At 39.6% G+C, this 23,871-nt stretch overlaps 1 protein-coding gene across 3 annotated transcripts in view; it reads right to left on the bottom strand.

The window, feature by feature from the left end:
- Positions 1-18,206, bottom strand: part of LOC143877385 (uncharacterized) — a 50,942-nt gene extending 32,736 nt beyond the window's left edge. The window contains exons 1-5 of one of the 3 annotated variants that reach the window (XM_077379394.1): positions 18,181-18,206; positions 17,928-18,003; positions 16,450-16,668; positions 16,238-16,359; positions 44-565 (exon numbers count right to left, since the gene is read on the bottom strand). In XM_077379394.1, coding sequence (XP_077235509.1) covers positions 44-565; positions 16,238-16,359; positions 16,450-16,492 — 687 coding nt within the window. In that variant the 5' untranslated portion in view covers positions 16,493-16,668; positions 17,928-18,003; positions 18,181-18,206. Of the gene's footprint in view, positions 1-43; positions 566-16,237; positions 16,360-16,449; positions 16,669-17,927; positions 18,076-18,180 lie in introns of those variants that run through there. The other 2 variants (XM_077379393.1, XM_077379395.1) reach the window with 2 other exon arrangements.
- Between the last annotated feature and the right edge of the window lie 5,665 nt (positions 18,207-23,871).

The following is a 23,871-nucleotide window of genomic DNA, read 5'->3' as shown; positions in this document are numbered from 1 at the left end:
AAACGAAAGTACATACAATAAACAAGTTATTCCAGTTTCATACCGTGGAATCAATGCACAAAACCTCCTTTATAATGTTCAAATTTCCCACCGTGTGGAGTGCCATCCATATTCGATTGTTTGTCACTGTATTTACCAAAAAAACTGCAAAAAGAGAATTACTCATGCCCACATTAACTTCAATGTCCTTTGACACTCTTACTATAAAATCACCATCTTCATCAACTTTAGTGACAGAAGCGAACACAAATGTCCGTCCAAACCTGCTTAAATCAGCAACAGATTCAGGTTTAATATCTGACAACACAAACATGTCTCCACCCTTCGGTTTGTAAGATTCCTTTCCACCTGGTGCAGACCCATTATTCCAAGAGTCAATCTTTATTTTATATAACAAATTCCCATATGGCTTGGTTTCCTCGAGGGAAATTATTTCTGAGTGAGGTGCCTCAGAAATATCATCCATACTCGAACACAGTTCAGCACGCGTTTCCTCTTTTAAGGGAAAAATAAAGGACCGTAGATATTGCCCTACTGATTCAAAAGTTTGTGGGATATTCTCCACCTGCAAAAGATCAGTTTGAATATGATCAAAGGGCCAAACAAAGTCCAAAGTATGTTCAAATCATATATATATATATATATATATATATATATATATATATATAGAGAGAGAGAGAGAGAGAGAGAAGATTGTGAAAATGGCAAAAAAGAAACACTATACTTACGACCTGAACGAAATATAGAACTTACACAAATATCAATTAAACTAAATCCTTACAACATTAGCCAAACTATAAAACAATTGAAAATTTTTGGAACCATAGGGGGCATTGGGTTTAGCCGTTTAGCTGCACGGAATATTCATGAAGTCAGAAGTTAAGACATATAGATAAAACATGGAAAGTTGATATAGATCAAAGACATCAAAGTGATACATATAAAACAGATATGAAAAGGAAATGCACAACAAAACAAACAAATAGTTACATATAAAAGACGCCAGAAGTTACTAAAAGATGGTAACTGAACCCAACCTACTTAATAATATTGATACTATAAGCATGCAGAAAACTGAGATAGATGTGCATCTGCACCCTACAATCATACACAGATTCATTTGACTTCAAGTAAATACGCTGTATATAGATTCACAGTGGTTCTACACTTCTACCGGGAATGCGTCTTAGAAAATTAATGACTTGATTTCAGGCCTTTTCTGAACTACAGAGATGTATCCCAAGCAGAACTGTTGTTAACATAACAGGAACAATAAACTTCCCCAGCCTTTCTGAATAAATTGTAATGTTCATGGACTGGTCCAATTAGGGGTGCAACTCGGGTCGGGTTGGGGCCAACCCGAACCCGACCCGAGCAACCATTTGGTCAACCCGAACCTGACCCCACCCGAGTTCCAACCCGACAAGGTTCAACCCGACCCGACCTGAGGAACCCTTTTTTGCCAACCTGAACCCGACCCAACCCGAGATTTTTAACTTAAAAAATATTTAAAAAGTCGGGTTCACTTGGGTCGGGTTGCCCAAGCCCTGAACCCGAACCCGACCCGTACTCAACCCGGGTTGAGAAAACCCAACCCGACCCCGACCTGAACTCAACCCAACCCGACTTTTTCCCTGGTTGAACCCGTCGGGTTCGGGTTGAGCCCGCCCAAGTTGCACCCCTAGGTCCAATGCAGTATTTCTGCACTATATTTTAATGTGAAGTATTGAAAGCCGAGAGATAAATCTCACAAAAAACAGGATTAAACTCGATGTGCGCCAACAACAAGAATGATGATACTGGCCAAGTCCAAGCAATGCTTGAACTTAGTTACTGTAACTGACTTAGTAAATACATCCACTGCATTGGCATCTCGGTGTATTTTCTTCAAGTGAATACTTCCACGTGTCATCCATTATCATATCTTGTGGTATTTCACATAAATATTCTTAGTGCAAGCACGACACACTTGGTTCTTCGCTACATGTATAGCACTATGAATGTCACAATGCAACAAAATGCATCCCCGCTTCAGCCCCATATAATGCACAAATCCGGCCAACCAAATATCCTCCTTGGCAACCTCACCTACTGCCCAGTCATATGTCTTTGTCGTAGACAAGGCAATCATAGACTGAAGCGAAGCTTTCCAAGAAATAGAAGCAATTGCTAATGTGAACAGGTGGTAGATCTCCTCTCATCTGTCTCCAACATAATATGAATCTATATATTTTGTCAACTCATATTCAATTTTTTCAATGTCATACACCAACCCAAAACTCATAGTGACCCCGTAAGTATATGAGAATCTACTTCCCTACACTCCAATGCTCTATTTCCGGGTTACTACATCCACAATATGTTCCATATCAGACCTCGCACAGATCATGGCATACATCAGACAACCAATGGCACTAACATAAAGGAAGTTAGACATATTTGTAAATGGCACTAGCATAAAGGATGTTAGACATATTTGTACATTCCTCGTCAGGGGATAGGAACAAGTACTCGGTCAATTTGAAGTAACCAACTAGAGGAGTGCTAACTGGTTTTGAATTTTTCATGTTGAACCTCTTGAGCACATGTTCAATGTACTTGACATGTGAAAGCCAAAGCACTCCATCTTTCCTATCTCGACAAATTTATATCCAATGATCTTCTTAGCAGCACCTAGATCATTCATGTCGAAGTATTGGCTTAACATAGATTTTAGCCCATCGACTTCTTGCCAAGTGTTAGTAGCAGCTAGCATTTATAGCAGCAACTTTATATATGAACAATTACCAAGGGCACAATAATAAACACATCAGCCAAAACTACTATGTGTGTGCTCGTTCCTTGTCATAAGGGAATCAAACCGCAGATACCATTTCCAAGGTGACTGCTTCAACTCATAGAGAAATCTCATCGGCAAAGAAACATGATCATCTTTGCCCTTTTTAAGCAAATCCCATTGACTGCTCCAGATAAATTTGCACCACTAAGTTGTCACAAAGGTATGTGGTTTTAACATCCACCTTGTCAATCTCTATATTAAACCCTGCAACAAGACTCAACAATACCTGCATCCAGTTATGCATTACAACAAGTGAGGATATCTCGTTGTAATAAATGTCCTCTTTTTAGCCATACACCTTTGCAACAAGACAGGCCTTGTACCTTTCTCCCCCTATATCCCAAGTGTGATTTCGATGGCGACTCCATCTCAGTTGTCCATATCCATAACCCACTTGTGGCTTTCCCCGGATGGTTGCTAAGGGTTCCTCTCTTAGAAGCAGGAATCTTCCCTCGGGGTGCCGCTCCCACCTCGGAACATCGATTCGGCACTCCTTAGGAAGGAGCTTCCTAGGAGGGCGACCCCAAACAGACAGGAACCGCCCCAATGACACTAGCAGTTTGCTTCTATTACTCCATAAGTCCCACCATCACCAACTTCCCTGCATCAAACTCCTCCAACTCTTTAAAGCACTTCATTGGAGCAAGCACAGAGGCGTTACATCTTCAGAAGGCACGAGGAACGAGTGCACGTAAATGAAGATGGTTAAAAATTAGTGCTTTTTAATGTACTTAAATTTTGAAAGATACATATGAAAATGGTTTGAAACTATTAATTTTTTATGTACTTGAATTCTGAAAGATAAACAAAGAAAATATTACAAACACGCTCCCATGGCGCTCCCAAACTGAGACTCTTCAAGACCCCCCCTTCCCCACTCCCGCCCCCGCACCCGCTTCGTGCTTCTAAGGTTCATCTTTGGCTTTGACACTGCTGTCTTATCTCGTGCTTCTTGCTACTCATGATCTCTATCCGATAATTCTTTTTCTTTTTCTTTTTTGATGGGTAAGCTGAGGTTTAGCAGGGACCCCTACCGATTTATTTGATAAAAGGGAAAGATGATACAATAATAGCACAAAACCAATCCTAACTCGGAGCATTGGAGAGAGGGAAAACCAAGGTTCAGCACATATGAGCGACAAACACTAAGCCTAATAGATCAAAATGCTCAATACTTGTAAATTACATAATCAGCTAATTTGGGATGGGTATGTTGGGCTCTTAGTGAGCATTTTGGCCAAATTTGCTTGTCAACTTCCTGCCATGATTATTTTGATTTCTCATGCTCGACTGGAATCAGGTGGATTTGATTACACTCATCAGCTCAGGATACATTCTTTTTTGGAGATTCTTTCGGACCTTTTGTGTTTGTTTGATCGTCCTCCTTTTCTAAGGATTCTAATGGGGAAACCTCCTCCGAGTCGGAGTAGTCCTCATGATTATTTTGATTTCTCATGCTCGACTGGAATCATGTGGATTTGATTGCATTCATCAGCTCAGGATACATTCTTTTTTGGAGATTCTTTCGGACCTTTTGTGTTTATTTGATCGTCCTCCTTTTCTAAGGATTCTAATGGGGAAACCTCCTCCGGGTCAGAGTAGTCCACTGATCCAGTGTCTTCTTCACTGTCTTCATCATCCGTCTTTGCATCTGAGTCCTGATTATCATTGTCTTGGGTGGCTTATGAGTCTAGGTCTTGAAGAATGTTGAATGGATTTTCTGCCTTGGATCCGGGGGGAGTATTTACACCATTGACTTGAATGGTTTCTGAGTCCAGGGGTTGGAGATCTTGATCACCCTCTGTCTTCTTCAGTTTCCAGAGCCTCAAAAGCATTGTAACATGAGATTTTTGCTCGAGGATTTGGAATATTGAGTTGAGGGCTCAGACTGGAATTTGTGGAGTCGTTTTCCTAGGTCAAATTTTTATTGATTTCCTTTTGTTTTGGTTTCCAGACTTGCTTTGCTTGTTTGCTGATTGTATTTCGATTCTGAGGGACAAGACCACACCTCGTAGTTGTCTTGGGTGGCTTCTGAGTCCAGGTCTAGAAGAATGTTGAATGAATTTTCTGCCTTGGATCCGTGGGGAAGGAGGGTACACCATTATCTTGAATGGCTCTTGAGTCCAGGGCATGAAGATCTTGATCACCCTCTGTCTTCTTCAGTTTCCAGAGCCTCAAAAGAATTGTAACAAGAGATTTTTTTTCTCGAGGATTTGGAATATTGAGTTGAGGGCTCTAACTGGAATTTGTGGAGTCGTTTTCTTGGGTCCAATTTTCATTAATTTCCTTTTGTTTTGGTTTCCAGACTTGCTTTGCTTGTTTGCTGATTGTATTTCGATTCTGAGGGGCAAGACCACACCTCGTAGTGACATGGCTGAAATCTTTACAATTTCGCAAGCCTCTGGTTTCCAATCATACTCCACCTGTTGAATATGGGTTCGAGTGAGCGTTTCTATATGAATGATATCTGGAAATTTCTTCTCCGATTGGATTTCAATACTGACTCTAGCAAAGCATAGTCTCGTAGCCTCTGTCTTAGGAGAGTCCAGGTAGAGTGGCCTGCCAATCTTGCTAGCCATCTTGCGTAGACCCTTATGGGTCCAGAATTTCAAGTGCAATCCGGGAAATCTAACCCAGATGGGTATTCAATGAGTCCCTATCCGATAATTCTTCCCTGGAAGCATATCGTTATCAGTATCGCCTAATCATGAATCATCAGTCTGAAAATGTGAGGTATCAAGTTTTTCTTCGATATCTAGATTATGTGATTCTTCTACTGGCACACTTAGTCACATCTAAAATCACATCCAGACTAATCACTACATTTTTCATAGTAAGGTGCCATAGCCTATGCCCTTTCACTCCTTTCTCAAACCTGAAATACACGCTGCTTGGATTTAGTATTTAGCTTGCTCCTTTGTGTACTCTAGAAGCGTAGATATGCACATAAGTTAAACAACAAACTGGAAGTTTAAAGTCATCTGATGTAGATTGAGATCTATTTATCTCATGACACCCCATATCCACTATATCCGCCAAAAAGTGCTTTAATTTTCAATGAGCCTCATAGCTCTGGCTCTCTCAAGGAGCATGTTCATTCTTTCAGCTATATCGTTCTGAAGTGGGGTATCCGAGTTAGTGAAGTGCTGCTGAATTCCTATGCCTTTGCAGAATGCAAACAAATCACCGTTCATGTATTCCGTACTATTATTAGTATGTAGACATTTCAGTCTCATACTTATTAACTAATGCTAAAATTTGGAGAAGACTTCAGACTTAATTCACATGAACAACAATCATACCATGCCCGGATAGTCATGAATGAAAACAATAAAATAATGAATACTGCCCCATGATCTCACTGGCAAAGGTCCCCAAACATTTGAGTATAGTCAAGTATACATCGATAATCTGAACCTAGCTCTGGTGACTCAAAGGGGTCCTCTGGAAGTCCAAGAGCGGTGGAAGTAGAAGTGCCATAAGTCGGGCCGGCAGTAGAGAGATGAGCAGCTCGGGATATGCAGAGCTCGGGATGGAGAGCAAAGCAGGTCTCAAACTCTCAATGCGGTGGCCCTCCCTCTGACAGTGAGTGCAAAATGGGCGACCACGACCACCAGTAGTACGGCCTCCTCCAAAAATACGGCCACGGCCCCTGCGTCCTCGACCACGACCAAAGGAAGTGATAAATTACTGCTTATTTTCTTCCTTTCCTTGTTTATTTGGCTATTATTATCGCATTCGCATGGATTTGTCCCTGACTCTCATGATTCCAAGGACGATATCGAGGATGAGGTAACATGGGACGTAGATGAGGAGATCGATGATGACACCGAGCTGACAGATGGTACAGACACTGCTTCCGGAGATGTTGGTGCAGAGGACTTTCCTTCGGCGTCTACAGAGGTTCCCTCCAGATCTTCGTGGCATTAGTATGCTGATATGCCATGGATGCGTCATCCATTCCGAGGCCCGCTGATCAGGGAGCCTATTCTTGACATACCGAGACCTCGGTCACATGGAGGAGAGTGGGGCCGAGGTCAATTATCCCCTTGAGGACGGAGCGGATCATTAGCTAGTTTTCTTCCCGTATCACGGTCCATTCCTCCACTTCCACATTGGTGTCCGTCTCAGTCTGAGACTCGATCTTTGCAAATCCAAACTCCTTTAAGCAATTTCCACTTATGAAGTTCCATCAACCTCCGCTGACTCAAATGCCCCATAGGCATATGACATAACTACGAATTATCTTCGCTGACCTCAGTTGATGCAACTCAACATAACATAGTTTTCCCTAGTAGCTTATACAAGTTTTCAAATGTTTGCTCCTTCGTTACGATTAGTGCACCCTTGACTCTTTTCATAACTTCTTCAGATACGTTGTACAGGAAGCCGCTAGAATCCAATGCCTCATGAGATTAATTTTTTTCGAATTCGAAGCATGCCTTGCTTTAGATAAAGTAAACACAATCCCGTCATGCACCTTGGTTTTTATTGTACTTATCATTTTTCCGACACGGAGAAAGTGGGGTCGAGTCACGAACCAACATTTTTCTGACGCGGCCCAACTTTTCCCGACATGACCTGAAAATTTCACGACACGACCCGACACTTCACCTACTCGACCCCACTGTTGCCGAAATGACCAAGAAACTCCACCAACTCGGCCCTACAGTTCACCTATTCGACCAGAAATCTCACCGAGTCAAGTGAGTTTTTCGATACAAACAAAATTTTCCACTAGTCTACCAGATTTCTACCCTGTTATTATACAATCGCCTTTCTTTGACCTTGGCTATGATTTTTTTAAATTCGGTTTAAACACATTTCTTCACCGATGAGGAGAAAAGTTTAGAAACTTACCATTCGCACAATGGCGGGCAGCAACCTCTATAGGGACGGGGTAGGAGGATTCCTCGTTCAATAACACTTTCTTGCAGTCACCAACATAAGAAACACTAAGCAAAAGGAACCCACGAAGAAGATGGAGAAGAAAAATGGCTCTATTCTAATCATAGTAGTCGGAAACTCGGACTCCTTGGGCAAGTGGGAAACTCGTTTCCTAAAGGTGGGAAACTCATTTTCGAAATGCATGAGAAACATATAAGAAACTTACATGAAATTCATGCGTAACGTATGGAAAACCAATGGAAAACCTATAGAAAATGTATGTGAAACGTGTGGGAAATATGTGAAACTTACAAAAATCATTTAAAAAAACACAAAAAAATTGTAGAATAGATATTAAAAGGAAAAACAACAGCATATAGGGTAATAAAAACTAAAAGTAAGAATTATCCATATAGAAATTTAAACTTAACAAAATTTAAATCTACAAAACCATATATTTCATGTTTTCCTTGTGTTTCACGTGCATTTTCATTAATGTTTCTCTGTCGTTTCTGAAATGTTTCCAATGTGTTTCCTAAGACGTTTCTCTCATACGATTTATCGTGATTCGATTTGATTCAACAGAATCGGGGAATCCCGAATCGATTGCATCGGAATCGTGAATCCTAATTTGGGAATCGCAATTCTTTTTCCACCGGAATCGCGACTCTTAAATGTTAAATACGCTTTTTATTATAATAAAATTCGCGGTTTTACGTAATTAGGATTCGGGAATAACAAAAATTAAAACCGCGATTCCCATTACATAAAATCCGTTCTTTAAGTGATGGGAATCGCAAATCCCAACTTTTTTACGTTAAATTACTGTTCTGACCATCTTTTTTGTAATAGGGGTGGTATTTTCAGTGGGGGCTTTTTGTAATTTCAATTTAAAACCTTAAAATGCTTATAAAATGAGGGTTTTGAGTCAAACCCTAAAAAACCTCTCTTTATCTCTTCTCCTCTCTTTCTTTCACCGCCGCCCCTCTCACTTCCCCTTCTCCTCGCCGTCCGACGGAAAGAAGAAGAAGAAGAAGAAGAAAGAAGAAGGAGAAGAAGAACTTTGCAGGTATTTTTTATTTTTTTTTCATTTTCTTTGAAAAAACTAAAAAAGAAAGAATCCCCCCCACACACACACACAGTTTCTGTGGATGGTTTCTCACAGAAACCATTCTCACACGGTTTCTGTGAAAATGAGCCCGAACCCCCACCCTCCCTAAACGGTTTGTGTGAAAGGGTTTGCCAGTGGCATTTGGCTACTGATGTTAGCACTACCATGTTTTAATTATTGCACAACTGACCTTGTCTTTTTTCTCCATTTAATTGTCTTTTGACTCTTTTCTAATGTCGTTAAATAATAAAAGACAAGATGAGTTAGTGCAATTATCAAAACATGGTAGCTCCAATCCAACGTCAATAGCTTTTGGTTTTTGAGAATTATTAATTTTCTGGAATTTTTATATCAAGTCCAGCATTTTTCAAAATTACAGTGGAGCCCACTTGATAGGATGATCCAAGCCATTCATTTGTCGGGCCATAACGTGTTGTACCCCATGGATCATCTCTCGATAGGATGACCTAACCCTCTGATCTATAAACTTTTTTATCTACATTTGGTAGCATCATCCTGTGAAAATGATCAATGGGGTACATTCAGTTGCCCAACAAATGGTTTGGAACTTTGGATCATCCTAAGAAGTTAGCCCCACTGTCCTTTTTGAAAAAAACTATACTTGACACACACACACACACTACATGAGATGTAAATTTTGATTCCAAAAGTGTTTACTGATTCAAAATTGCAGTTTGGCCCAATTAATTTTAGAATTTGAGAATTGAGTTTGAGTTCAAAATTGAATATTATTAGATTGAATGTGCTGATTGTAGCATTGTGCAAATATATTTTTATCAAATATTGTTTATGATTGAATGTGCTGATTTTTTATCAAAAATAATATTTGTAAGATTGTGATTGTGCAAATAAACATTAGATGGCTTGATATATTTCTGGGAATGATAAGTATTTGTTTACTTTTTAGTATTTAAAGGGCTGTGACTGAAAAGGTTCCAACTTCCAACAACCTCTCACAAGTCCATTATAAGAAGACAAGCTAGGAGAGCATCAGAGTACAAACTCAATTTGTCTCTGACTTAATGAGATAGAAAAGATGGCAGTGATAATATCATTTCCCTAGATATGTGTTGGAAATTATTAAAGGGAAATGATTTTAGCCCAGCCATATTTTGATATTCAATGCTATCCTAGCTTGTCTTATGAGCTAATAAGATATTCTTTATCATTTGTCATTCGATAATAGTACGAGACTACATACGAGCCTACGTGGGGCCTTTACGAGTGATGGTGAGCGAAATGGCTGAAGTCTCCAACAATGGTTTACTAGCATGGATCAATGGGTTGCAACAAGTGGAAGGCATTAATCTTGGCACGGTGGGCCTATGCAGCTTACGCAATCTTGCCACTGTCTGTGTTGATTGGGGTTTGATTCGTGCGCAATCAGTTGTTGGGATCCAGATTTGCATGTATTTCGTTTTGGAATGCAAGAGCTTTGTCCGACTCATGAAGATATTTGCATGATGCTCCGCATTTCTCCTGATCGTCCCTTGTTCAAGGCTTCATTTATGATAAGGCATTGAGCCGTCTGATTGGTGTGCCATAGAAGTCCCTAGCTCACTACCGTCAGGCGAGTAGTATCTTCATGCACAAGCTAGTACAAGTCTTTTCACCAAGTAGAGAACTGGATAAGGAGTATCGTCGTTGCCGTGAAAATGCCTTAGTACTATGAGCTTATCCAATGTTTCTCTTTCCGGGCCGATCAGAGTCATCGGACTTGATCCCGCTATATTTGTAGACTTGGTTGGTCAAGTTCGCAAAGGTGCAAATCTAGCTCCTACTGTCTTAGCTGAACTTTTTGATAGCCCAGATAGTGCTCGCCGATCTACTGGATCTGACTTCCCGGAAAGTTCCGTCATTCTTTATGTAAGTATTATTAGATGGTTTATTAAAAATGCTTGAATGATGTGCTAGGTTATGGATAATTATTATTCCTAACTTTTTTTTATTTAGGTTTGGTTAGTGGAGAGATTACGTATTTTGGCTCCACCACCTTTGCTAATACGAGCCTGGACGAGGAGTTTTAGTACTCGGGAGGTGTTGGTTTCTTTCGATGATCGCGACAGTTGGGCTATATGGCTTAAGGGTCGCGAAAGTAAGGACGTTGAGTGGACTCTCCCATGGTTGCCCATTTCCTCTGCAGTCTTCGAGACTTTTGGTCAGAAGTGCGTTCGGATAATGGGTTCCCAGAGCACTTCCTTTTACTTGCTTCTGTGGATCCTCCGACAGCACTATGGAGCCCAACATCACAAGCGATGATGGATGTTTCGGTACCAGACTCCTTTCGCTCTCAACCCTTGAAGATGAAGAAAGTTAATGCGATTGATAGAGACTGGAATCGGCGAACCATCATTGTCGTTCAGAACAACCCCACCCCTAGAGAGGTGAACGACTATTTTTGGGAATGGTATGGGACTGGTGAGGCAAGTGATGCTTCTGGGAGCGGTGCAAAGGGGTGATTTATTTGTATTTCGATGATGTATTTTGTTGAACGGGTATCAGATTTATGTAATAGTTAATTAGTTGATTACTATTTTGTATTCTCAAATAGTGCTTATGTAATGGGTAGTTAACTTTATTGTGTAATTATTGCTTCATGTTATTTCTTATCTTTGTAATGTTTCATGTAGTTTTATATTTTGATGAAAGAAAAATATTATACACTCTCTCAAGTACAACATACCTGCAAAATAGTGAATACCTCCGGGAATTCCCACGTAAGACGGTATGTTGGATAAATCCAATGGATTTGACACTGCGCCACGGGAAACCCAACCCTGACCCTACACCCTACCCCTGCAAAATAGTGAAGACCCACGGGAATTCCCACGTAAGACGGTCTATTGGATAAATCCAATGGATTCGACACTGCGCCACGAGAAAACCAACCCTGACCCTACCCCCTACCCCTACAAAATAGTAAATACCCTCGGGAATTCCCACGTAAGACGGTATGTTGGATAAATCAAATGGATTCGACACTGCGCCACGGGAAACTCAACCCTGACCCTACCCCCACCCCTGCAAAATAGTGAATACCCCCGAGAATTCTCACGTAAGACGGTATGTTGGATAAATCCAACGGATTCGACACTGCGCCACAGGAAACCCAACCCTAACCCTACCCCCACCACTGCAAAATAGTGAATACCCCCGGGAATTCCCACGTAAGACGATCTGTTGGATAAATCCAATGGATTTGTCACTGCGATACGGAAAACCCAACCCTGACCCTACCCCTGCATACCCTTCCATGCATGCATGTAAGACACTCAGAGTAGAAAATATCTATCATACTTAGCCAAATATTTTACAATTTGATTTTCTCAGAGGCAATTGAGAGAAGAAAGACGAGACTGTCGACCAAGAATTTCAAGGCCAAGGAGGTGTTGGTGATGATGACGTGGTTTTTGAAGGGGACCTACAATATCACTATGATGAAGAATATGTGGAAGAAGATTATGATGAGGACATAGTGTTGAGTACGAACGCAAGGTCAACAACAGTTTTATTGTCACACTTAGTCAAAGGAAGGAAAGCTGGCGAAGGACATGGGGTACTAAAAAGTGGAAATGTAAGCACTGTAAGAAGGTTTACAATGGGACTTATACAAGGGTGCACGCACACCTTGTGAAAGCACCAAGAGGTCAAGGTCAAGGAATAGCATATTGCAGTGTAGTTGCAAAAGACAGAGAATCACAAGAGCATATCAAAAGCCAAGTCCAACGAGCAGAGAATTTACCTAGGACAGTGCCACTGAAGAAATCACAGTTAGACGTGCTTGGCAAGTCTTCCAGCTCTGGTGCGACTTCTTCAAGTAAGGTTGTTGAATCACCAATTGGCAATGTTCTAAAAAGCTCTGGGCGGAGCTGGACGGCTGACTAGCGCCCAGGCTGCGCCTAGGCGTTTTGAGGCGTTTTTTATTTTCTTTTAAATATTAATATATTTTCATAATATCTTGCCTATTTTTTTATATAAAATACAAATACCTGAATACATAACAATACAAACCATTTTACGCATAAGCACTAAACATTAAATAATAACAAAAAGTCAAAAACGCCCAGGGCCTGGGCGGCCGCCTATTAACGCCCAGGCGGTGAGACCGCTTTTCTAAACGCCCAAGGCCTGGGCGGTGCGTTTTTTCTGCGCCCAGCGCCTAAGCGGCGCCTGGGCGGCCGCCTTTTAGAATAGAGCCAATTGGCAAGTCTTTTAAAGCAAAGGATAGAGACGATGTTGATCATAAAGTGCTACGATTTTTTGCCGCCAATGGGATTCCTTTGAACGTCCTCCGATCTCCATATTTTCAAGAGATGATAACTGCTGCCAATTCTGTACCTGGATACAAGTTGCCTTCTTATGAGAAAGCAAGAACAACTTTATTGGGCCATGAGAAAGAGAATTTAACAAGAGATCTAAGTGTTCTAAGAGAAAAATGGCCTAAACATGGGCTTTCTATTGTCTCCGATGGATGGACAAACGTGAAGAACAAAGCCCTGATTAATATACTGGCATCGAATATGTTCGGTTCGATGTTTTTCTATTCGCACGACTTCTCTGCCGTGGAGAAATCAGAGAAAAACATTGCAAAGTTTTTGTTGGATGCCATTCAAGAAGTAGGGCCTTTTAATGTTGTACAAGTGGTGACAGATAATGCAGCCAATTGCAAGCTTGATGGGACAGAGGTTAATAAAGTTTATCCCCACATATTTTGGTCTCCTTGTGTGGTTCACACATTAAATCTGATATTCAAAGACTTGAGCAAGCATAAGCACCTAGGTTGGATTGGAGAGACTTACCGTTCCTGCAAGGATGTCATCAAATATATTACCAATCATTCGCAGGCCCTTGCTATATTTAGAAGCAATTCGGAGTTTGAGTTGTTGAAAGTTGCGAAGACTAGATTTGCAACTCATTATACTACACTTAAGAGACTTCTTGATGTAAGGGAGGCGTTGCAGATGACAGTATTGACAGATGCTTGGAAAGATTGGTTGAATGCTTGCACCAACAAAGTGATGATAGAGAGGGGCGAGATGACAACAACTTGTGTAGTCTCTGATGAATTTTGGACGAACATAAGATTGGCATTATTAATTACGAAGCCCATCTATAACATGATTAAGTTCACTGACCAGGAAAGCTGTCTAATATCAGAAGTGTACTAAGGCATCGACAATATGTTAGGACAAATAAAAGAAAACTTGAAACATGTGCCTGACATGTACAATCATAATCATGGTATTGTGGTGGAATGATAGGGGAAGATGAATGTTCGAATGCATGCCTTGGCTCATGTACTCACTCTTATTATGACCCTGCATATCTCAATATTTCAGCACCAGGCGGTGGTAAACGAGTCACCCCACGTATGTAATTGTTTCTCGTATTGTGAATTTTCATAATGTAATTGTATTTATCTTCATTTATGTTGCCGACTGATCAATTATTCAATTTTATTTTCAGATAAAGACCCTGAAATCATGGAGATGCTGTTTATGAAGCGATTAAGGATCTCTCCCCTGATGATGAGATGAGTGGTACGATTGGACGTCAATTATATGATTTCATAGGAAGGGTTGGAAGGTTTTCCAGTAAATTTGCCAGGGAGGATGCGAAAGATCCCAAGGTGTCTGTGACCAAATGGTGGAACTTTCATGGAAGTCATGTACCTGAGTTACAGTCAGTGGCCATCAAAATTCTCTCACAGCCTATCAGCACATCTTCTGCAGAGAGAGTATGGGGCACGTATAGCTTCATTCACAACGTAAAGCATAATCGCTTAAATTCACATCGTGCTGATACCCTTGGGTACATCCACTCAAATCTTCGACTCCTAGCCAAATTTAAGTTCTTTGTTTCGTTTTTGCATGTAATAATTGTTTTTCATTACTTGTCAGATTATTTATTTAATTTGGAATCTATTATTTAGATATAATGCAGCTGCATACAAAGAATGACCAAATAGGAAATGGGACATCAACCCAGAGTTCCCAGTTATGGATGACTCCTCTATCAGAATGGAGGATAAGCGATGGCAGGATCTCGATGGTGATTTCCTTAGACCTTCTACATTTCGTGTGTCATCTCAGGCATTACCTTCAAGTACTTCACTCACTATTTGTGACTTAGACGACAATGACAATGTTGCAGGATCTGGGACTCCAAGAGTGGTCAGCAGCTCGGAACCTGAAATTGGACGATCATCCAACACTCAAGATCGTATTACTAGTTTCCTGGGGTGTCGAGAACGTACAAGGGGAGGTACAATTTCACACTTGAAGAGAAATATTTAAAATCTTTAACACTTTCAATTTCCCAGTGAAGATACTACTCTTATAAATATTAATTCATTTATTTAAACTTTTCCTTTACAGAAAATGTAGAAGGATGAGGAGAAAGAAGAGAAGGAACTGATCTTGTTTATTCGAAGGGAAAGAGAAAAGCCTAACTTTATTTCTTTTTATTTGAAAATACTGGAGAAATTCTGTAATAATTTTGATATTTGGCTTTTTGGAAACCGATTTTTTTGTTTAATGGAGTCTTGGGCCTCTTGGCTCTTGAATGAAAAGCTGTTATAATTTCGGTATTTAGAGAATCATGTTTATGTTTAATAGTGTACAGTTAAATGCTTAGATTTTGATTTTCAGGTATTTTTCCTTAAATTTTATCATTTATTAATTTTTTATCGCTCTCCAGCGAATCCCCGACGAAAAATCGAATCCCGCTCCCAACCATCCACGGAACCATCGAATCCCGAATCGAATCCCGCCCTGACAACCTTGAGTAATTGAAAGTACCGGCCAGGGGAGGAACTACATGAGGCATAAGGGGAGCATCTGCACCTGTTGAGTAGGGCCAAACTCCTTAATAGGCCCAACTCAATTGGGCCACCCTTATGTATAACATGCACCCCTTATGTATAAACTGCCCCCCCCCCCCCCTATGTATATGTATAAATCCCGGCTCCACCACTGGACCGGCCATCCATAATTTCATAAATAAAACACAATTTCTGGGTCATTTTAAAAGACGGGGCAAATATTTCATGTCCCATTTAAAAGCTTGAAAGCAAATACGTGGGGACCACCTTGCTGGCGTACAAGCTCTCTAAATATGACAATCAGGCAAGGTTTTGACTCGGCTTCGATCATTCCTGGAACATGCAATCCTACGAGAAGACTACATAAAATAAAAGTGTAGATATAAACACGACTATGTTCTTTATAAGAACTAAGAAGTTAAGTACACCCCTTTTCTTTGTCTTAACAGTGGACCCATCGAACCAGAAGCACAAAACGTGACTCATCACTATCAAATAAAATATTCACTTCTGCAAATGGAAGAAATATCAAATAAAAAGAATAAATGTCTCTAACCTTGTCTTTGTAAAGCTGGTCATTGAATATATCTTCGAGAGACCACGAAAACACCAAATCGATTAGACTTTCCGGAAATACCCCTTTCTTGCGACCAATATTACCCCTATTCATCGTCAATCCTGCACCAAAAGTGAAAAAAAAAAGAAAAAAAACAAGAATGATTATACACCGGCGAAACTAACTGTAGCAAATCCTCAAAGCGATCGAACCTCGGATGGAAAGATCACCGATCTGAAGGCCTTGATTATCCATTTGTTGGGACCCTTTGTCGTATATAGGCTATGCTCCAAATTTGAAACCAGTTATTTTATTAAGAATCTCTTAGTATCGGAGAACGCACTCTTCTTCGTGATTAAGTATCGACCCCCGACTGTCTATGCTGAACTAAAGCTGATCTCGAATCTCATACCCTGCTTTGTTTGCTTTACCTGAACTCGAAAAAACAAACCCATGAAGAACTTAAGTCTACAGAAGTTGGAAAAATGCACTGCCACCACCTTCTAGTACTCGAAATTCCCATTCATAATTTCAATTTAATTTGAAGAAAGAAAACAGGGGGCATTAAGGTCAAATGGGCAATAATAAGCTTCACTCCCCAAGAAAAGCCGAGGAATCGAAGAGACAACACTCATTCACTTGTTTAAATACTGGCACTCCACTCTTCCTTCAATATTTTCCACCCCTTTATCAGCATATTCATCCACTTTTATTTTTGTTTTTTCATGAAAATAAATTCATTAGGGATGGAATGTTAGGAAAGGGGTGGAAATATAATTTCCTTGGAAAGTGCAAAAGTCTTTTACAAATAAATAAAGAGAGAAGGGTAAAATAAAGACAGTGAGGCCATTATTAAATTTTAAATTACGGGAGTAGGGTGGTTATAACCGAGGTTTAAAATTTCGGTTTCAATACCGGTTTCGGACCCATGAAATTCCATAATTTCGGTCGAAATCTGGTACAAAAACTGAAACAATATTTTAATCAATATTAAATTTCGGTCGAAATTTCAGTGAAATATTAAATTGATTTTAAAAAAAACAGAATTTTGGGGTCAAATTTCGGAAAAACCGAAATTTCGGCCGAAATAAATGACCTTTCGGTTTTGATTGATTTTGGTGTCAGTCTCCACCGATTTCGGTCGAAATTTAAAACCGTGGTTATAACTTATAATATCCTATGACATTGTATTTTGGAGTTTCCGAGAAGTGGAAAGGGCGCCCCTGAGTAGAAATGTGAATCTCCGAAAAAAAAAACACAAAGAAATAGAGAATTCGGATCGAAGGCAGATTATCAAAGATGGAAAATCAAATTTATATACCTAATTTTTTGTACTATGCAACCAATTAGAGTGCAAATTTATAAGCCAAGTATAAGAAGGCATTCCCACTATTCTCTTTCTGTATCTTTGAGAGGGGGCTGTCCCAAGTAAAAGAATGGGCGAATATATATCATTTCCCTTGCACAACTGCAAATTTCATACAATGATTTATAGCATTCAACCATTCATTCCCGAAATGCCCACATCCATTAAAAATGCAATCCCCCCATTAAATAATGCAAAAGATGAGAAAACCCGGAATCAGAAAACGATTCTCAAACAATCCAAAGCTAAAACAAAAGCATGCAAGATTGCCTCTTCAACGGAGAGAATGAGAACAAGAGAGAGTGAGAGAGATGAAATTTATACCCTTATTTCTTCTGCAAAGCTTCTTCATTGACTATCATAGACTGATCTTCCAAGACTCTTCCTGTTTTCTCCTCCCCTGATAAAAATAAATAGATAGTGTTACGAGATTAAGTAAGAAGAAACCCTCTCTTGACTTCACTGTCTAGTCAACTTTCATTGAAAAAGGCATCCAAAAATATCGTATTCAAAGGAAACCAGAGAGTCGAATAGGTAGAGAACACATAAAAAAGATGTATAGAACAAGTCTACGTACGGGTCTCCTCTCCTGATTGGACGAGGTTGCTTTGAACTGAAGCAAGAACACACCCACTCTGAAACTTCAGTGCTTAATCGACTTGCATTGAAAAAGACCGCCAAAATCAGAGGGTTAGGATCAACCCATGGGAATATTTGTTGGGGGCACCAACCTATTTAGTGTGGCCCATCTAATGGACGGTTTGGATCATCCTATGGTGCGGGCCATACCGTACTTCGAATAAAGTGCAGGACTCCCCTCATCAAAATACAGTAGTGCTGATAACATTTCCCAAAAACTAAAACTATAAATCCAACCAAAAAAAGCAAGTTCGTAGAAAATAAAGAAAAAGTAGTACAAAATAGCTATCACGTCTTGCTAGATTGGTCTCAGAAAATTAATTGCTTTGGAAACGTTGCTAGATATTTTGTACAACTTTTTCTGTATTTTCTACGAAAAAGTCTTGCTAGCTGATCTCAGAAAATTAATTGCTTTGAAAACGCTAGGTTTTCAGGGAATAAGATCATTTTAAGTTTTTAACCAATTTTGTGTGAAGAGCAATTTTTCCAAGGAAAATTTTAGGAGTGGCCAAAGGTACAGAGGTGGGGCACCACTTGCTCCATAATCCAGACTGTAGATCTCCTTATAGATGGACCATGTCTCCAATTTACAGGACCCATTAATACGGAAGGAGTACCTGGCATATAATAAACGGTTTGGATCACTGTACAAGTGGGGCTCACTTGTACTCTACGGATGCTTAGCCACCATGACAAAATTAATATTCTAAGTAATATTTATGGGGCGCGTTGTGAGAGATGGGTGGGAGGTGGAGAGATTTGAGAGGGTTGGAATGTGGGAGTAAAGGGATCATGAAAAGGTAGCTAGTGCTAGTAAAAACCAGGAATATTTTTCTTTTTTCTAGTTTTTAAGGAATTTTTCATTCTACCTCTACTAATGCTCACTCGATTCTCTCTCCCTCTCCTTTGCCCTCACATGCTCATGAAGTAAAAATAAACCCAAAAATAAACCCCCTCTGAACTTCACTGTCTGGTCTACTTTGTTGAGAAAGGTATCCAAAACAATCTTCTTTACCAAAAGAAAGCAGGCCAAAGAGGACATTCGTATAAAATAAAGAAAAAGACTCATCCTCTGATGATAAGAGGTTGCTTTACACTGAAGCAAGGAGAAACCCACTCTCAACCTTGCCTGCTTAATCGACTTTCATTGAAAAGACATCCAGTCTCCTTCCCAAAAGAAAAAAAAAAAAAAAGAAATCCAAAGGCAAATTCGTAGAAAATACAGAAAAGGTGTGTAAAAGAAGTACGAGGTATCGAAAGTAATCTCAATTTTTTAATATTTCCAAACATATCGGCTTGGAAGAAATGCTATTTCAAAGTATGCAGACCATGTTTTATCATAACTTACCAAAGAAAAATCAAATGAAGAAAAATGGGAAGAGTGGAATCGTGACGCAGAATCAAAAGCGGGAGTAAAGTGGCAAGCTTTTTTCGTACTCTCCCGCGCCTTTTTGGGGGTGTTATTTATATGAGACTGTCACCGGAAAACCGGCTGGGATCTACCAGTTCCGGTAATTTTATCGGTTTCTTTCCGGATAATAAACCGGATTTTGACGGTAATCGTGAAGAAAAACTACCACGTAAGGAATGGACCCACTGCCACGTCTGCAGAGATCATCAATATTGCTGGTCTATTTCCATCGATCTCACCCTCATCGGATGATTTTAGACCGTTGATTTTACTCGCGTCGATATTGATAAACGGTCTCAATCACCAAGTGCATGTGCCACGTGGATTGGATAGTAACCGAATGCTTTCCGAGAAAAACAAGAGAAGGGCAATTTGCTGAATGATCCGAACCGTTTATTTTCTAGGCCTCCTTATAGATAATCCTTGCGTCCTATTTATGAGACCCATCGATGGACGAAGCTAGCAAATAAATGGTTTACCAGTTCATATTTAAGTGCATGCATAGTATAAGAACCCTTTTTCGATTCTGTTAATCTTTTAACGAGGTTAAGGAGCATTTAAAGCACCTATTTTCATGTACCCACATTTTTATCCTCAAAACACATTTATTATTAGATAACCGTTTCCAACAATTTCATTTCTATTACGAGAAAATAACAAGAATACCCCTGTGTCATAAAAGATAATAGCCAAAGTACCTTAACCCATTTTCCATGAGATTGAAATATTTTATTATTTTATATAAGATAAGTTTATTTTTGTCATTTTCATGAGATAGTGTATTTTGTCAGTGTATTTTATTCATAGGATCGATGATCCTAACCTTCCAATCTATGAATTTTTTTTTATTGTGGTGTCCATTTTAAACTTCCTTAAATCAATGGGTTAAGATCATTCTATGGAGAAGATTTTACGGGCCCACACTATCTACATTAGGGCCCAACAAATGAATGGTTGGATCACCCACCCAAACAATGTCGGCACATGTATTTTTTTCATTTGTTGGGGGTGTGCCCAGAAAATATTTTTCAATCCTGACCCCGATCTATGTAGTTTTTTTTATATTGCGGTGTCCATTTTAAACCTTCTCAAATCAAAGGGTTAAGATAATTCTATGGAGAAGATTTTATTAGAGAATAAAATTAGATCTGAATTAGAGAATAAAATCCGGGCCCAACAAAATGAATGGTTGGATCACCAAAAAAATGCGGCCACCAGTATTTTTTCGGGTTGCACGTAAGTGCAGAGCTGTCCACCATGTAAATTGTCTTGCATTAGATAGGTCTTTTTTATTATTTTCTATGAGATATAAGTGTATTGGTCATTTTTTATGAGTGAGTGGTACTTTGATCATTTTCTATGAGATAGGGTCTTTTTATTTTCCATGATATATGAGTTTTTTTTTTTTTTCCTAAGAGATATGTGTATTTAACACTTTCTATGAGATATAAGTATTTTTGTCATTTTTCATGAGATTTTAGTAGGGATATTTTCGTTATCTTTTATGAGATAAGGGTATTCTTGTTATTTTGTCATGATGGGGGTATTTTTGTAAAAACCAAACCCACGCCTCTTTTGTTGAAATTGTAATTATGAAAATAAAATCTCGACTACAATCGTTGTTCCAGTAATAAATGTGTTTGAGGATATATGCGTGGGGTGCATGAAAATAGGTGCTTTAAATGCTCCTTAACGAGCAAAACCCATCTTTTTTTTATCTATATAGAGGTTCCGTTGCTAAAACGAGAAGTGCTAATTAGAGTCTAATGTCCCCATTAATGGTGATGATGAATTATAGAGTCTCAAAAGGGGGCATATATGTGCAATTAGGACCTTTGATGTTGTAGAGTATCTTGATCAGGTGATCCATATGGTTTAAGTTCTAAACCATCGGCTTAGCATTTGTTGGCAGAAACCGAAAAGATGCTTGACAGTTCAAGGACTTTAGCCCTGTTTGCTTGGAATCGATTTTGAGTCTTAATTTTGAGCTCAATATCCAAAACAAACATGGCCTACCAATCATCCAATCAATGTGTTCGTAACAGCTTTTACCCGGACTTCTAATCCCTGCACTATGTCTAAAATATTAGACCCGAACCATTCATTTGATGGGCCCCGGCTTAGATACATAGGTCATGCCCCCTAAAATCACCTCCATAGGATGATTCTAGCCCTTTGATTTTGGAGAGGGATATTTGATCTGGAGAGGGACGACAAAATTTAGAAACCTCTGCATATTTGGAGATGGATATTTATTTTGGGCAGCACCCACCTTGGTCGGGACTAAAGAATTGAATGGTTTGGATAAGGGTTGCAGCTCGGGTCGGGCGGGATGGGTTTTCGAAAACCCTACCCTGCCCAAGAAACTATATCGGGTCGGGCCGGGTTGGGTTGTGTTGGGTTTTTTTTTAAGGAAACCCTGTGACTCATAAACCCAACCCTACCCAAGATAGTTTTAATGGTTGGATCAATTTTTTTTTTTTTTTCCACATTCTCGTAGTGAAATGGTGTTAATTTTTGTCAGTTACTAAAACTAAAGTTCCACGAATAAAAAATAGAAGATTAAGAAACTATAAAATTTGATTTTGTAAACTCTAATTGTGTATCAAAAGAAGTATTGTAGTGATCATGCTCCCCCACATAAATTAACTAGCCCAAACAATATTCTATAAACAAAGTTTACAGCACATATGCGTGGAAGATGATACAACCATGTTTCTATTTATGCGCTAAACTCATCTCATCGTCTATTATTTAAAGAGCTGTCAAGGGTTATTACAGTTCCCAAAAAGCTCTTACAAACCGATTAAAGAGGAAAAGACAAGCTACATTTGTACAATTATTAAATTATGGCCGTGCTAATATCATTTCCCCAAATGATATAGTTAAAAAGGCCTTACAATAATACGATAGGGGTACCACCCTTGATATTTGATCAAACAGCATCACACTCTTTGAGAAGCTGCTGTTGGATCAAATATCAAGGGTGAGCTCCACCGCACACGGCCCGCATTGTTGTAAGGCCTTACGCCGTATAATTTCTCTAGTTAACATATGGAACTTGTTAAATATAATATATGACAGGCCAACAGTAATACTAATTGATGTCTACAATTTACCGTGTAGAATATGTATGGGCAAGCTGTGTACCTCTTTTCAGTGAAGCATACATGATTTTAAAATGCAATATTCTAACTGTATGTTCAAAGAGAATGTAACTGGTTTTGATGGAAATTCAATTTAGACTATGACAAGAACCGTCATCATTTTTGTACCTGGTGTCCTTTCATTATTTTATCATAGCTAGTGAAATGGACAAAAATTAGAATTGCAACTCAGGTCGGGTCAGTTTATTTTTAAAAAAACCCAAGATTCCTAAACCCACCCATGGTATTTTTTGGGTCTGGTTGATGCGAGCTGGGGTAAAACCCGACCCAAATTGCACCCCTAGTTTGGATCGTGGAACTGTATGGATACTACTATATTTGAAAAAAAGAAAAGGTATTTGCTATCGTCCACAGTAGAAGGCATTTCGAGGATGGGCTGTTGGATGTGAGAGCAGCCACACCAGCTCAATTTTCAGCAGATTCTGTCTTCATTCATGATGTGGCTGCTCTCATGTGCAACAGCCCACGCCTTCTGCGATGGACGCTAGCAAATACCTTTAAAAATAAAATACTTGCACCTAGCAAAATGGGATTTCTTGTTTAGGTAAAAAAAAAATCACCATATCCTTGTCTGTGACAAGTGCGCAAAAACATAGGAAATTGTGCTCGCCAAAAAGTACGGGAAAAGAACCAATTCGTCGGTCATTTTCACCATCGGGATCCAGTTTTAGAAGTATTAATGTGTTCTATTGAGAGAGAGAGAGAGAGAGAGAGGGTTTTCTATTGATTGAGAGAAGAATAGTGGAAGATTGACCGGGTGTCTTTGGTTGTGCGGCTAGGGGTGTAAACGAGCCGAACCGAGCCGAGTCGAGCTTGGCCAGGCTCGGCCAGCGGCTCGTGAGCCTTACCGAGCTCGGGTTATATTATGTTCACACCCCTCATCTTCCCTGGACAGCCCTACTAGTGTAATTTGACTACTTTTTTTACACTATGGGTGGTGGTCCTAGTAACAAATGGGGTTCCAAAAATGAAGTGACATATTTTGCCCCCCCCCCCCTTTCACCCCCTGGACAACCCTTTTAATGTATAAATTAATATATAATATATATAT

The sequence above is a fragment of the Tasmannia lanceolata genome, unplaced genomic scaffold (assembly GCF_043159265.1).
Source record: "Tasmannia lanceolata isolate RefF3 unplaced genomic scaffold, GAP_Taslan_0.1 ptg000005l, whole genome shotgun sequence".
NCBI classification, from domain to species: Eukaryota; Viridiplantae; Streptophyta; class Magnoliopsida; order Canellales; family Winteraceae; genus Tasmannia; species Tasmannia lanceolata.
Note: the sequence above shows the minus strand (reverse complement) of the source record. Positions and strands in the feature narration are given on the sequence as shown.